The following is a 16,730-nucleotide window of genomic DNA, read 5'->3' as shown; positions in this document are numbered from 1 at the left end:
AATAACTGGGCTTGCTGCTGTACAATCGCCCAAGAGGGCTGGCGCTGCCTGTAAGTAAGCCCATAGAGTAAACCCTGAAATTCTTCAACTGGAGGGGAAATTGTTTTGAAGGCATTAATGGGCTCAAGAATAATGTGGTGGTGCAATTGTCCATGAACCATTAAAGGCTTTGATTTGAAGAGCTTGGACGTATCAAGGGAATATCTATTAAGGATGTGCGCACAATACAGGAAAACCCAAACGAACAAGCCCAGACGTGCTGTCTGAGCACAACACTGATGGCCATCCTGGGGTACATATTTTGCTGCATTCTGGCTGTCATGTATCCCCTGGCCAGTAAACCTCTGGGGTCCTCGGACTGCTGGTTAGACATCGCTGGCCAGGTCCAATAATGTGTGTGTTTACCTGCCCCATAAGCAAACCACATTGATTGATCTAAGTGCCAGGCTAGCGGGTGAAAACGTTCTCTTCCTGAAATAATCAATTTTTGGGGGAAAGAATTTGGGTTGACCTTAATTGTCGAGGTCTGTTCAATCAGGCTCTTTGGTGTATGGTGTTTACTCAGAAAATAAAGATGACCAGGAGAAGACCTGTCCCCATGCTACAGGTCAAGACTGACTGAGGGGAATAAACATGGTTTGGCCTAGCTAGTTATTAGACCATTGGTAAGGGCTTCATATAATGACAATAATGGGTCTGATAAAGAGGGCGTTTTTAGTAGGAATCAGTCAATGTTCTTTTTTGCCACTATTGTGGGCAATTGCAGTTCTAGTGTTCCCCCCTGCCCTCCATACCACCACCACAAATGAGATAGTGTTGATTGCCCATTTGGCGAATCTAGATCCAGTGTCAGAGGATGTATCTAGTGCACTAGCACTTTGCAGGACTAGATACAAAGCATTATTTGTGAATTGAGGAAAGAGAAGTCCATCCATATCATGTGTGCCTTGTGTACTGGTCAGAATCAAGTGCCAAAAAGACAATTGAGTCTCTGCTGGTAGTGGTATCAAGGCAGAAGTCTTGAATTAGAATCAGGATGTGGTGCTGAGGAGGCACCGGGGCGGACTTACCAGCAGCATGCTGACTGGAGACACCTGTGTTGCTCCTTGGGACCCGAAAGCACACCAGGGGGAGCAAAAGCACATCAAAAACCTGCAGCATGGTGTTCCCTATCTGCTAAGGAGTCATCAACGTCCCAGGAAACTCTGGCCATTGAAGCAGCAATTGTGAAATAGGTACCGATGGTAGGGACATCGAAGGAGTGTGCTCTTTAGCCATGTTGGTCCATGACCAACATCGGCTTTGTGCAACCTCAGCACAGCTTGAAAACTATTGTGTTTAAAGGGGACATATAGGCATAGCACACTGTTGTCGACAATTTCCAAACAGTGTCAGAAGACTGACAAATTTGTGAGTGAAGAACACAGAAAGGAACTCAGCACTTAGGAGTGGAGCTTACATGTTGCTCCCTTCCGTCACATCTGAAGGTGAGGAATCTACAGTTAGAAGTATCCACCCAAAGAATACACGTTATATCACTTCTTAGCGAACCATATTATTCACCTATCTCATTAAGTCCTGTTGGCAAAATATATACCAAGCATTTTAAAAAGAAAACAGTCCAAAGAAAACCGCAAAGCAATAAATGAAATTGACTGTTTAGAAACCCTTAACAGCAATATTATTCAGAACACTGGACAATACTGACCACACAAAAATAGCCTCCCGCCCCCAAACACAATGGACTAGAAGAACGAGTTACTTACCTTCGGTAACGACTTTTCTGGTGGATACATTAGCTACCTGTGGATTCCTCACCTGATGAATACTCCCATGGCGCCAGCATTCGACGGAAATCTTCTTACTAGTCTCTGCACGTCGACGAGGACGTCACTCTAGCCCACGCGACGCCGTCTGACGTCATACAGGCAATAAGAGGTCCTCGCCGACGTGCCGATGACCGTACCAACATTTTTTACGTGCATGAGAATAATAATAACCCAATGTAATGAAAGAGCAAAGCAACATCTCTTAATATTGTAAATCACACAACATTGCAATAAAATAGCTGCAGATTTAATATAACCTTTTTTTTTTAATTTTATTTTTTTTAAACAAATAAATATATTTATACATACGAATCATGTATATACACAATATATATAGATTTATATATAAATATACACATATATACAAATATCATATATGCAAAATGTATTGCAACTTTGAAGACCAAAAGGAGCACACTCAAGGATTGCTTGGAGAGACCAAAAAGGCAACGGGGAGGCGGGTGGGACCGTGAGGAATCCACAGGTAGCTAATGTATCCACCAGAAAAGTCGTTACCGAAGGTAAGTAACTCGTTCTTCTGATGGATACAACTGCCTGTGGATTCCTCACCTGATGAATAGAGTCCCAAAGCAGTACCACGCCCGGCGGTGGGTGCCTAAATGGTCAAACCAAGAAATCCTGCAGCACTGACCGTGCAAAATGACCGTCCCTTCTGACCTCAGAGTCCAAACAGTAATGTTTCACAAAAGTGTGAAGGGACGACCAAGTTGCGGCCTTGCAGATGTCGACCACAGGAACACCCCTGGCCAAGGCCGAAGAGGCCGACTTAGCTCTGGTGGAGTGAGCTCTAATGCCCTCAGGCGGATCCTTCTTTGCCAAAGAGTAACAGATTTTAATGCAAAGAACAACCCACCTGGAGAGTGTTCTCTTGTGGACTGCCTTTCCTCTCCTCTTGCCCACGTATCCGACAAACAGCTGATCCTCCAGCCTGATATCCTTCATTCTGTCGATATAGAAGCTCAACGCCCTTTTTGGGTCCAGGCGATGTAGTCTTTCTTCCTCCTTTGAAGGATGAGGCGGAGGATAAAACGTGGACAAAGTGATTGTCTGAGCCAAATGGAAGGGTGAAACAACCTTCGGAAGGAAAGCAGCCTTGGTCCTCAACACCACCTTATCCCCATAAAACGTTATATAAGGGGGTTTAACCGATAAGGCCTGCAACTCACTCACTCTCCTTGCAGATGTTATAGCTACCAGGAATACTGTTTTAATAACCAAATACCTTAAGGGGCAAGAATGCATAGGCTCAAAAGGGGACCCCATAAGGAAAGTCAGGACCAAGGACAAATCCCATTGAGGCATAACGAATGGTTTTGGAGGATATTGATTCAGAAGACCTTTCAAGAATCTGAGAACAATAGGGGATTTAAATAACGATGGTTGGTCTGGAAGACAAATGAAGGCTGACAAGGCCGACAAATAACCCTTAATGGTAGCCACTGCACAACCTTTCTGCGCTAGAGACAGTGCAAAAGACAAAACATGTGACAGATGAGCATGTAAGGGATCAATCTGTCTCTCTCCACACCACATAAATTTAGACCACCTATTAGCGTAGATAGATTTAGTGGAGTGTCGCCTGGCCGCTAAGATAACATCCACTACATCAGGCGGGAGAGAGAAGGAACTCAGGTTGCCCCGTTCAATCTCCAAGCATGTAGGTGCAGACTCTGGAGGTTGGGGTGTAAAACCTGCCCCTGCGACTGCGAGAGGAGGTCTGCCCTGAGAGGGAGACGGAGCGGAGGGCACAGTGAGAGTTGGAGAAGGTCGGAGTACCATACCCTCCTTGGCCAATCCGGAGCTATTAAGATGACTTGGGCCCGGTCTTGGCGAATTTTCCTCAACACTCGAGGAATCAAGGATATGGGGGGAAACGCATAAAGCAACTGGTCGCACCAGGTTATCTGAAACGCGTCCCCCAACGCTCCCTGCATCGGATACTGGAGGCTGCAGAATAACGGGCAATGCGCGTTCTCCCGAGTGGCAAACAGATCTATCCGAGGAAACCCCCACATCTGGAAGATTAAACAGACTTGATCTGGATGGAGACGCCACTCGTGGTCTGCCGAGAATTGGCGACTGAGACTGTCCGCACGTACATTCAAGACCCCGGCCAGATGATTTGCCACCAAGCAAATCTGATGGTCCTTTGCCCAGGACCATAGCCGAAGAGCTTCTCTGCAGAGAAGGTACGACCCTACTCCTCCCTGTTTGTTTATGTACCACATCGTGGTAGTATTGTCCGTCAGGACCTGTACCGACTGACCACGAAGGGATCGGAGGAAGGCCTTGAGAGCCAGACGTACAGCCCGTAACTCCAAAAGATTGATATGAAACACCTGTTCCTCTGGAGACCAAAGCCCTTTGATCTCCAGATCCCCCAGATGAGCTCCCCATCCTAGGGTGGAAGCATCCGTTATGACCGTGGCCACTGGTGGCGACTGCGCGAACGGCTTTCCCTGTGAAAGATTGTTGCCCGCAATCCACCACTTCAATTCCACAGCAGCATCTCTGGAGATCTTGACAGTACCTTCTAAATCTCCCTTGTGTTGAGACCACTGCCTTCGGAGGCACCACTGAAGAGCCCTCATGTGCCAGCGAGCATGCGTGACCAACAGAATGCAGGAGGCGAACAGACCGAGCAGACGAAGGACCTTGAGGACTGGAACTACCGCTCCATTTCGAAACATTGGAACCAATTCCTGAATATCTTGAATCCGCTGAGGCGGAGGAAAGGCTCGACTCAATGTTGTATCCAGTACTGCCCCTATGAACAGGAGGCGCTGAGAGGGCTCCAGGTGAGATTTGGGAACGTTCTCCGAAAAGCACAGGTCGAACAACAACTGGGTTGTTGACTGCAGATGATGCGACACAAGCTCCGGGGACTTGGCTTTGATCAACCAGTCGTCCAAGTAAGGGAATACTGCTATCCCCTTCCTTCTGAGCTCCACCGCAACCACTGACATCACCTTTGTGAAGACTCGAGGTGCTGAAGTAAGACCAAACGGGAGGACCGCAAACTGATAGTGCTGCGACCCTACCACAAACCGGAGATACTTCCTGTGCGACTTGAGTATCGGGATATGAAAGTAAGCATCCTGCAAGTCGACAGACACCATCCAATCTTCCTTGTTCAATGCCAAAAGCACCTGTGCTAGGGTCAGCATCTTGAACTTTTCCTGTTTGAGGAACCAATTCAAGATCCTCAGATCCAGGATTGGTCTCAACTGAAAATCCTTTTTGGGAATCAGGAAGTATCTTGAGTAACAACCTCGACCCTTTTCCTGCTCTGGGACCAACTCTACCGCGCCCTTTGAAAGGAGGACTTGAACCTCCTGTTCTAGCAACAGGAGGTGTTCTTCTGAACAATAAGATGGGCGGGGCGGGATGAGGGGCGGGAACTCCCGAAAGGGAAGGGCGTAGCCTTTCCCCACAATGCCGAGAACCCAAGTGTCCGTGGTGATAGACTTCCACTTGTGGAGAAAATGCTGTAATCTTCCCCCTACAGGAGAGGAGTGAGTGGGAAACGGTGGAAGCCTAAGGCTGCTTCCCCTGCTGCACCCCTCCAGAGGACGAGGAAGAGGCAGAGTGCTGTTGAGAGGCTCCTCTGGTACGGGCCCCACCCCTCCCCCTCCCTCTAAATGACCTATAGGGGAGGGAAGAGGCGGGTTGCTGGAACCTCCCCCGAAAGGAAGAGGAAGAAGAGCCACGCCCAAATCCCCGAAACCTCCTGAAAAATCTAGAAGAGGCAGAGGAAGAAGGAGCTTGCAGTCCTAACGATTTGGCTGTGGCTCTGCTCTCCTTAAATCGTTCCAAGGCCGAATCTGCCTTGGCTCCAAACAGTCTGTCCCCATCAAACGGGAGGTCCAGCAGGGTCGACTGCACATCCGCCGAAAACCCTGAGTTTCGGAGCCAGGCCTGTCTTCTTGCCACCACAGCCGTGCCCATCGCCCTGGCCACCGAGTCGGTCGTGTCCAGCCCAGACTGGATAATCTGGGTCGCGGCAGCCTGGGCGTCCGAGACCACATCCAAGAGACCCTGGGGGAGCTCCGTAAATGAAGACGAAATATCATCCATCAGAGCATGGATGTACCTCCCCAGAATGCACGTTGCGTTGGTGGCCTTCAACGCCAAACTGCATGACGAAAATATTTTCTTGGACTGCGCATCCAGTTTCTTGGAGTCTCTGTCTCCAGGCACCGTCGGGAAGGAACCAGGCGCTGACTTTGAGGAACAGGAGGCTTGCACCACCAAGCTCTCCGGCGTAGGGTGTCTAGAGAGAAAGCCAGGGTCAGATGGTGCAGCTCGATACCTCCTGGCCACAGCCCTATGAACGGCAGAGGAAGACACCGGCTTCTTCCACACCTCCAACACCGGATCCAGCAAAGCCTCATTAAATGGCAAGAGAGGCTCAGCTGCAGCAGAGGCCGGATGCAATACCTCTGTCAGCAAATTCTGCTTCGCCTCTGCCACCGGCAAAGGCAGGTCCAAAAAGCTCGCTGCCTTCCTCACCACAGCATGAAAGGAAGCAGCCTCCTCCGTATATTCCCCTGGAGATGAAAGGTCCCACTCAGGGGAAGTGTCCAGCCCACTGGCTGTATCCAGACCATGTAGTCCGTCTCCAGAGTCCTCAATCTCTCCCTCCTCTAAGACTCGCTGGTACTCCTGCTCTTCTAAAAGACGGAGAGCACGCCTCCTCGAATGAAGTCTCTCCTCGATACACGGAGTCGACATGGCCTCCGCCGACGTCGAAGAACGGTGCCGATCTCCAGAAGCATCTGACGCCGCGTCCGGCGCCACAGGCAGCTTCGGCGCCGAGGTAGGAGCCGGAGGACGAGGTCTTGGAGCCGATGGACCAACCGGAGTCACAGGGCAAAATCCTGACTTCGACGGAAGGGCAACCTCCGGGGCCGAAACATCCGAAGCCACCGGAGCGGCCACCGACGCCGGCACCGGCGCCGAGCCCACATTCCCAAAAGGGAGAAAGGGCATAAAGGGTGCCGACCGAAGAGGCGCAGGATCACCCAACGAAAAGGCCAAGGGCCCCGAAGGACCAGCCGGAGCAGCTCCTGGAGCCATCTGCTGAAAGATGGTATACATCGCATTAAGAAACGCTGTACTATCGGCTCCAGGAGTGGGAAAAGCCGGATACTGGGGTGCCTGGATCGAGGGCGACCCCGACGCCGGCCTCGACGTCTGCGACGCCGGAGAAAACACAAGAGGCTGCACCACCTCAATCACTGACGCCTGACCAGGCGAAGTCGGTGACGCCGGAGAGGGCAACGGCGTCGATGGATGCGGCGTGACCGTGGGGCTGACCTCCCAAGTCCTCCGACGCCGAGCCGAAGGTGACCTCGAACGAGACTCCTTGCTGGAATGACGTCGTGAGTCTCTACGGCGCGGGGAGTCTCGATGACGCCGGTGAGACCTTGGCGAAGAAGACTTCTTATGATGTTTCTCCTTCTTCTTTGACTTTGCCATGAATAACTTGGCCTCACGCTCTTTGAGGGCCTTCGGATTCATGTGTTGACATGAATCGCAAGTCGAGGCGTCGTGGTCGGAGCTCAAACACCATAGACAGTCGGAGTGAGGATCTGTAACTGACATCTTGCCCCCACACTCTCGACAGGGCTTGAAACCCGACTTCCTCTGAGACATTATTACCGCAGAGAAGACTACGCAGCAGACAATACACTGTAACCACGAAGGTAACAGTAGCTCCCTCGAAGATAACCGTTTCGAATGCACGGAAAAAAGGGAACTGTCATCGGCACGTCGGCGAGGACCTCTTATTGCCTGTATGACGTCAGACGGCGTCGCGTGGGCTAGAGTGACGTCCTCGTCGACGTGCAGAGACTAGTAAGAAGATTTCCGTTGAATGCTGGCGCCATGGGAGTATTCATCAGGTGAGGAATCCACAGGTAGTTGTATCCATCAGAATAAACTGCTCTACGTGTACCTGATGCAAATAGTGCAGAAGATGTTATTACAGAGCAGCACAATGGGGGAAAAACATTGATTGCTAATTGGTTTAACACCCATTCATCTAATCACAAGAAATATTCCACCTGGCGAGCCAAAGAGAACATTTGTTTTCCTAACGCCTTAATCCTCTTGGACTCCCTATGTTGAAGGGTTGTAGGGTATGAATTGATGCTCACTTTGCTAGTTGGAGCATGAACCACCAGGCTCTCTGAGGCATGGGAAAGAAAGAAAGAAAGAAAGAAAGAAAGAAAGAAAGAAAGAAAGAAAGAAAGGAAGAAATCGAGGAACTTGCTTCAAATGGTTGTCCAAGTGACGATTCCAAACCCATGTCAGGAGAGGTATAAAGCACACTGGCGTCATCCAAGTGAAAAATTGTCATTGTCATAATGAGAGGTGAGATCACCATCATCTCCTTCTAGCTGCGTTCCTTGTTCAGCATCAGAGCCAAAAATAGAATGGAGCATCTGCTGGTGAGTCGGCCCTGGAAGAGGTATTGATACAGACTCATGCTGTATGACAACTGGTTGCACTTTAGTAATTTCGTAAGGCAACATGAGTAGAGATTGGGCTTAAGTGAGTGCAGGGTCAGATGTAGGAATCCATGCCAGATTCTCTTCCAGCACCGGTGACGTCAATGAGGTACGGCCCAACTGGTCTTGGAGCCACAGTAGCCATACGTACTGTAGTCGGTATGGTCTGGAATAAGTCCTAAAGGGTAAGACAGCACCGGTGAAAGATCTGCTGGCAGGAACCCGACTGGAGGTCCCTATGGCTTCTTGGGGCCTGAAGGAGCACCAAAGGTAGCCAGAAGTGTGCCAAAGCACAAATTACTTACATTCGGTAATGAATTATCTGGTAGAGACATATTATAGTTGCAGATTCTTTACCTTAGAATCTCCCCCAGGTGTAAGACTGGATCTGGAGATTTTTCTTTGAGCGGTACCCTTGCACGCCATCAGGTGGCGTTGGTCGACACCACGTGCGTCATTGGTGTCACGTTTGCAGTGATGACGTTGCGTCGTATATAGATTCCACCCTGGTGCACTAACATCAGTTTCTTTTCACGACTTTCCACACCAGTAGTGCGGCGCCATTAAGAACACTGATACTGGTGTGTCAAAACTAGTGCCCTGAAAAGGGAGTCCCTATCCCTAGAAATCAGTTCACAAGCAGGAAGGATGGGTGGGTGGGTCGGTAAGGAATCTACAACTAGAATATGTCCCAACCAGATAATCTGTTACCAAAGCTAAGTAACTTGTTCATCTGATAGAGACTTCTAGTTGCAGATTCCTTACCTTAGAATAGATACCCAAGCGATACTCTGTGGTGGGCTGCGAACCAAGATCAGACTGAAGAGTCCTGCAGGACCGAATGGCCAATGTAGCCGTCTCTGCAGACCTGACTGTCCAGGAGGCAGCGCTTTGTGAACGTGTGCACGTTGCTGCCTGGCGGATGTCCAGGACCGGAACTCCGCGTGCCAATGCAGTAGTTGCAACAGTTGCTCTCATGGAATGAGCATGCACACCCTCAGGGGGTTGCTTTTTTGCCAAAGCACTGCACGTCTTGATGCAGAGAGATGGTAAGCTTCTGCACAGCCCATCCTAACTTCACACCCCCATAACCAACAAAGAGTTGATTGTCCACCCAGAAGTCTTTCCTACGATTGAGGTAGAACACCAACGCTCTTTGTGGATCCAGGCAGTGGAGTCTCTCCTCTTCATGACAAGGATGTGGGGGTGCATACAAAGTAGGCAAAGTGATGAATTGGCCTACATGAACGGGCGTGACCACTTTAGGGAGGAACGAGGCCCTGGTAGGAAGCACCACTTTGTCAGGATGGACAGATAGCTTGAAGCTCACTCACTCTGTGAGCACACATAAGGTATGTAAGTACCAGGTACCAGGATCAAATCCCACAGAGGCATTACGAATGGGGAAGGTGGGAACATGTGTCTGAGTCCCTTAAGAAACCTCCCAATGAGCCTCTGAACAAGGATGGTTGATCTGGCAGTCTGAGGAAGGCAGAGATGGCAGACAGGTACAAAGGGGAACCACAGATTTGTTGGTACACCATGACACAAATTTCTTCCAACAACAGGCATATACCGCTTTGGTGGAGGGACGCCTAGCTGCCAAGATAGCATTGCAGACTTTGGGCGGAAGGTCGAAAGTAGTCAACTGCCACCGCTCATTCTCCATGCAAGGAGGCAGAGACCGGACAAGTTTGGGTGGAGAACCGTACCCTGCTGCTGTAACAGAAGATCCTTCTGAAGGGGCAGACTGATCGATTGCCATACTCAGAAGCTCAGGATACCATACTCTTCGTGCCCATTCTGGAGCCACAAGAATGACTTGGGCCCAGTCGTTCTTGATCTTCTTCAGAACTCTGGGCAGAAGTGGTATTGGAGGGAAGGAGTAAATGAGGCCTGAGTTCCACTCGAGACGAAAGGCATCGGCAAGCAAATGCTGCCTTGGAAACTCCAACACACAAAACAGCTGACATTGCGCGTTCTCTTCTAAGGCAAACAAATCTAACCAAGGCTCTCCCCAGTGCTGAAAGAGACCTTGCACCACCGGATGGAGACGCCCTTCGTGATCGCCCATGCCTCGCTCAGAGAGCCCACTAGATGTTGACTCACCAGGGATATGCCCTGACATTCCAGCCATGTCCAGAGGTGCAGAGCCTCTTGACAAAGGGTCCATGACCCTACTCTGCCCTGCTTGTTCCAGTACCACATGGCAGTGGTGTTGTCTGTGAACCCCTGCACCATTTTCCCTTGGAGAGAGGGAGGAATGCTTTAAATGCAAGCCTGATCGCCTTGAGCTCCAGAAGACAGATGTGGTGCCCAGACTCCGCTGGAGACCAGACTCCTCTGATCTCCGCCTCCCCCCATCCCAGAAGTGACATCTGTCACTACTGTGAGATCTGGCTAGGGATGGGAGAGGGATCTGCCTCTGACCCACATCGTGATTCGGAAGCCACCACTGTAGACGTCAAAGCCCCCTCCTGACCAATACCCCTTTCAGAGCTACTTAGGGTCTCTCTCTTGGGTGAGTCCTCAGATTTGGCTTGCAAGATTCCATCAGGACTCCTGTGCAACCTCTACTTCAACTTCTAGCCACTGGAACCACGACTGGACCCTCCAGGAACTGACAATCTGCACCTATGACAAAGACTCTGCTTGCAACATTGTTTCCACTGCTCCTTCAGCTTCTGCAACATTTCCCCAGCTGTGCATCCTCTGAGGGTGGCTAGTCTTCAGTCTGCACGAGAAGGAAGAAGGAATCTCCCTTTGAGTGAAGGAGTCACACCCCTGCATCCGCAAGCACAAACTGCAATGACGACCGGCTGCGTGCATCTCCTCTCATCCTGAGCTGCGTGGATCCTGCATCATAGGTGGTGGTCCGGAGTAGTCCTCTTGGTCCTCTCTGCAAGCTGTCTACCAATGCTGGAGAGTAAGCCCTTGCTTTCCCACGCAGGATCGTACTCCTGTGCACTGCGTTTCTTACAACTACCAAGGCTTGATGGCATCTCCTCCAAGGCATCGTCAGGCTCTGTGTAGCCCCAGCCCCCAGCACTCCTTCCTGCAACTCACAGTCCACTGTATACTTCTCCTGTGTGGGACCCTTCTCCAGTTGTGCTGCGTGGGCTCCTCTGCCACTCCTGGTTCCTCTTCCAGTGGAGTCTCCTGTGGAGGCTTGTCTCTTCTTCTGTGGACTCTCTGCCTTACTGAGGGTCCCTCTAGGACTCCCCCGTGGGTTGAGTCCTCCTGGACCTTGCTGGACCCTGGCAGATCCACTTTTGCCGAGGAGGCCTAGAGAATCAACGCTCTTCATGCGTTGCTTCGTCCGAGCGATGGGGCGAAGTCAAAGAACGTTTGTTTTTCTTCAGCTTCTTCTTCTTATGACCCGAATGTCCAGAGGACTTCGAGTGGGACGAAGAATAGTGGCGATGGCTCCGCGGTCTTGTGACCTTCTTCTCGATCCAGACTGGGAGCGATGTGGAGTTGTGCGCCGGGCCGCCATGGCTTTAGGGACCGCTCCCTCAAAGCCTTCTGGTTCATGGCCTGACACTCGAAGCACGACTTCGGGTTGTGGTCGCGCTCCAGGCACCACAAGCACACAAGGTGCGGATCCATCACTGACATCATGCAGTGACATGAGTCACACGGCTTGAAACCAGTCTTCCGTTACATTCTCGACACACCAAAAAAAGTGTCCAAAAACTCAACAAAGTGGTCAAAGTCAATAAAAAAAATGACTGAGGTCAGCTCTTCCCGAATCTGCGAGTAGGCTGGCGCAGAAATGAAAAAACTGACGTCATTGCACCAAGGTGGTACCTATATACGACTGTGACAAAATCACGGCAGACACGACGCACGCAGAGTCGACCAACGCCACCTAACAGTGTGCAAGGGTACTGCTCTAAGAAAAATCTCCGGATCCAGTCTGACACCTGGGGGAAATTCTAAGGTAAGGAATCTGCACCTACAAGTCTATCCAATATACTGCATCATGGCTTTGTTGAAGGCCTCTATCTACTCAGTTGTCACTGATGTGATTAGTTTGTAAATTGGCTCTGTGCCTGGGAACCTTAGAGAGAACAACAAGACATTGTGACAGTCTGGTGTTCTCTTCTCGAGTATGGTGTGGTGTAATGGGGTTGGGGTTAAGTCACACTTCACATTATGTTTTGGTATGGACTTCGATTTAGATTTACCAGAGTACTTCAACCGCAAGGCTGATCTCTTGTATGAGCGACCCGTGGACTGAAGATAGAATATTGCAAAGGTCAACTTCTTATGTAGTGCGAAGTACAGCTTTGTGTCTCGGTCAAGGATCACCTTAGGGTACATGAGGACACACTTGTCGCATTACTTCGAGTTGTGTTCCAAAGCCAAACACCTGGTACTGGTCAGTGACAGACATCAGTTTTCTATAGTCATAGCCTGTTTGAAACCTGTTGTTTTAGGAGGGTATTCTGCTCTGGAGCACACTGAATTTTGTTTTTATGAATCATCTGCAGATTAACAAATTTGGAAGCTCCAGATCCGTGTTGAAGGCATGGAAAGAAAGTATCTGACCTCAGCGTGTAGGGGTGGTGCTAACATGTAACTCTACTTCATTACTTCTGGGGTGGTCCAGAGTCAGTATGGAGTCAAACAGCCCCACCTAGTGTTGTGTGGGAGCATTGCTGGAAAATGTTTCTGGATCCAGTCTGGCACCTGGAGAATATTCAAAGCTGAGGGATCTTCAGTTTAAATGGTCGATCAAAAACTTTCAGTTAGTCATGGCATGGGTAGCTAAAACTCCACTATTCAGGAAATCACTCCAAACCGAACCAATCAGATAATCATATGCCTGAGAACAGTGACCTCTAACAGGGTAACAAATATAAGAGGATAAGAGGAATAAACTGTGGAAGGGCAATACAAAAATATACCCTACAAATCCACTAGCTATGCATGTGCATGCAAGTACACACACACACAAAACCATAGCTCCACAACTAACCACAGTATATCCAATGCATAGTCAAACTGTTGCAGACCTTGTAGTCAATTGTCAATGTTTGTCAAATTTCAAATCCAGTAAACCGACATTCTACTCTACTGCATGCTGTCCGAAAGTGGCTGAAAATTTGTATGTTACAATGACTCTAATCATCCAGCTAAATACTTGATTGAAATTGTTTCCAATAAGTTACAAAGCTTTATGAAATATTTCCAATTTGTTTTAATAGTGCCAACCTACTCAAACTCTAAATAACTGCTAATTAGTAATCACAAATTTAATGTGAATTTTAATTGAAAATATATTTCATGTAAAAAAAAAAAATCTGAAGTACATTCATATAGATATGTACATATTACACTTATACTATACCTGTTTATAGTCACCAATTATAGAGCTGTTCTTCTTAATTTCTGACTCTGCTTTGTCTAGTTCTCTACGACACATTTCTTTGAGCTGCAGGAAAAATACAACTTTAATAAATGTATTTGGAATTACAGCCAGTTAATGATATATCGCACAAACTGCCACGGATCACATAGTAATAATCATTAAAAAAAACAACAAAGAAAAGGAATGGTCTTATACATTGTAACAAATAACCATATTTTTGATACAAGGTACACCTTCAGCCTATTGCTGAAAAAGTTATGATTCTCTACCCCTGGCACCATGATGCAAATAGGTTGTTTGTGGGTGAGTAGTGATCATACACTTCCTTTAGGTACAAGCTTTTTAGTGGCATCACCACTGTGAATAAAGTGATTTTTGGAATTCCATTCCCATAACAATGCAATTGGTTATACTACCATTCTTAAATAAAACCAAGAACCGCGAAGCCGTTGCACTTCAGATGATGCAGTGAGACAGGTAGTTAAGTTAAATCTTGTGAGGCAAAAAGTTTACCTGTAGTATAGGAACCACTGACAATATGGGAGCATCACTGAACAAATAGGAGTGGGAAAACGTTGGTCAAGTTTCAAGGCACTATACATTAACTTCTGTACAACCACAAATTTCAGCTGTTCTAAAACAGAAAGTGAACCAAAGTCCTTTAAGTCACATTTGACTTTACTGTTGGTAGATTGGTAAACTTTGGGATTCATCATGTAACGGCCACTGTGGCATATTGAAGAAAACTTACAAGTAAAGGATATAACGTTCTGATACAGGAAATTCAAATATAGGCATGAAACACAAATACTCAGAATATCAAGGAACCACAAATGGCTTCAAACAGGAAAAGAAGTGAGGCTAAGCAGGCTGGACCTGGATGTATATAAAAAAAAAAGCCAAATAAGTCAACAATGACATGCGCTGTCTTAGCTAATGTAGGAAGCTGGCCTGGTGTGTGGTGAGTATTTATGGTATTATCACTTTATACCAGGTCCAGGTGTACCCTTATTAGTAAAGTGTAGGCAGTGTCTAGAAGCCAGGATCTCTAGAGGTAGCTGTGGATGAGCAGCCAAGGCTTCTCTAGAAGACTTGCAAAGCTCATGCAATACCACTGTAGTCACATGGAACTCACACACCTAAAAGAACCACACAGTGTTGCAAAAATAAAGGTACTTTATTTTAGTGACACAAGTACTAGATAGGCAATTCTTCAATAGGAGATAAGTAAACACACTATATATGTATTATGTACATATATAAGACATGTATGTAACAAGGAAAAAAAAGTAATAGAAAACAGTGAAAAGCAATAGGCAATAATGAAGGCCTGAGGGAAGACCAAACCTAATACTAAGAAAGTGGCATGAGAAGATCGGTTCCCCACCCAAGGAAGTGGAATCAGTATAGGGGAGCTGGAGGTACAAGGAAACCCCAAAGTTAAGTACTGGAGTTTCTTGTCATGCGGCCGGTTGCCACAATCATCCCTGCTCCACGTCACATGGTGTGGAATTATACTTAGTTCCCCACAATCTATGTGATTCTGCCACCCAAACCCAGTAGCCTCATTAGGATAATGAGAACCTATGCGACACCGGGGATCAGCAAGTTCCAGGGGGGGGCTCAACTTACGGGAGGAGTCCCAGGCAACCCTGAGCAGTATAGAGAGTCCAAAGAAGAAGCAGCAGCACCCACAGAAAACCCACAGGCGAGGAGCCCAGAAGTCGCAGAGAGGCCCAGCAGCACACCTGGGAAGAGGTCGCAGGAGAAGCACGCAGAGGGCTGTGCATTGCAGGGAAGAGTGATGGGCACGGGAGTGGTCAACCCCCTTTCCAGTGTCCAGTTTCGTGCCAGAGCAGGGACTGGAGTTCCCCAAACTGGTGTAGACTGGTTTATGCAAGGAGGGCACCAAATGTGCCCTTTAAAGCATACCAGTGACTTGGGGAGGGTACTCCTTCCAAGCCATGTAACACCTATTTCCAAAGGGAGAGGGTGTTCCCTCCCACACCCAAAAAAAATCCTTTGTTCTGCCTTCCTGGGCTTGAGCTGTTCAAGCAGCAGGAGGGCAGAAACCAGTCTGAGGGGTGGCAGCAGTTTGGTCTGTCTGGAAAACCCCAGAAAGTTGGTAGGAGCAATGCTGCGGGTCATCTAAGGAGCCCCCCAGAGTGCATGGAATCATACTTCCAATACTGGCAACAGTAGTGAGGTCTGATTCCGCCATGTTTGATACCAAACATGACCAGGTTCTGAGTTACCACTATGCATCTGGACATAGGTGATGATCCATGTCCAGTATGCACATAAAATGGCATCCCCACACTAATGAAGACCAGGAAAATTGAACAGGAGTTCGAGGGGGCATCTCTGCTAGTGCAGGGGTGTCCCCACACACAGGTACCAGCACCCTGCCCTCTGGGCAAGGAGGGCCTACCATAGGGGTGACTTACAGTAACCTGGTGCAGTGACCTGTAGTGAAAAGGGCGCATGCACCCTTTCACACATGCTGCAATGGCAGGCCTGCAGATACACTTTGCACGGGCTCCCCATGGATGGCATAATACATGCTGCAGCCCATGGGGAACCCCTGGTGCCCCAGTGTCCTGGGTACCTAGGTACCATATACTAGTGTTTTATAAGGGGGCACCAGTATGCCAAATGTGGGGTGTCCGAGATCCAAGCAACAACGTTTAAAGGGAGAGAGCACACTCACTGGGTTCCTGGTTAGAAGGATCCCAGTGCACACAGTCAAAAACATACTGACAACAGGCAAAAAGTGGGGGTAACCATGCCAGAAAGAGGGTACTTTCCTAAAGCTTCATCAAAAGCTTGCTTTACCTTAGTTTCATTCTAGATGTTTGATAGCATTTTAAGCAACGGGGTTACAGTAACTCTGGCAATTTGCAAAAAACGGTTCCAATAATGAAATACAGCATAAAAAGTTTTTTTCAATTTTACACCTTGAGGACTAGAAACACTCTGATGCTAAAG

General features: G+C 48.4%; 1 protein-coding gene across 3 annotated transcripts in view; it reads right to left on the bottom strand.

The window, feature by feature from the left end:
* Positions 1 to 16,730, bottom strand: part of RABGAP1 (RAB GTPase activating protein 1) — an 885,283-nt gene that overhangs the window by 88,361 nt on the left and 780,192 nt on the right. For all 3 annotated transcript variants that reach the window (XM_069241548.1, XM_069241547.1, XM_069241549.1), the window contains one exon: positions 13,722 to 13,805. In XM_069241548.1, coding sequence (XP_069097649.1) covers positions 13,722 to 13,805 — 84 coding nt within the window. The remainder of the gene's footprint in view (positions 1 to 13,721; positions 13,806 to 16,730) is intronic.

This window comes from Pleurodeles waltl, chromosome 6, assembly GCF_031143425.1.
Source record: "Pleurodeles waltl isolate 20211129_DDA chromosome 6, aPleWal1.hap1.20221129, whole genome shotgun sequence".
Classification (NCBI taxonomy): domain Eukaryota; kingdom Metazoa; phylum Chordata; class Amphibia; order Caudata; family Salamandridae; genus Pleurodeles; species Pleurodeles waltl.
The sequence above is the reverse complement of the archived record's forward strand: the minus strand, read 5'-3'. Positions and strand labels throughout refer to the sequence as shown.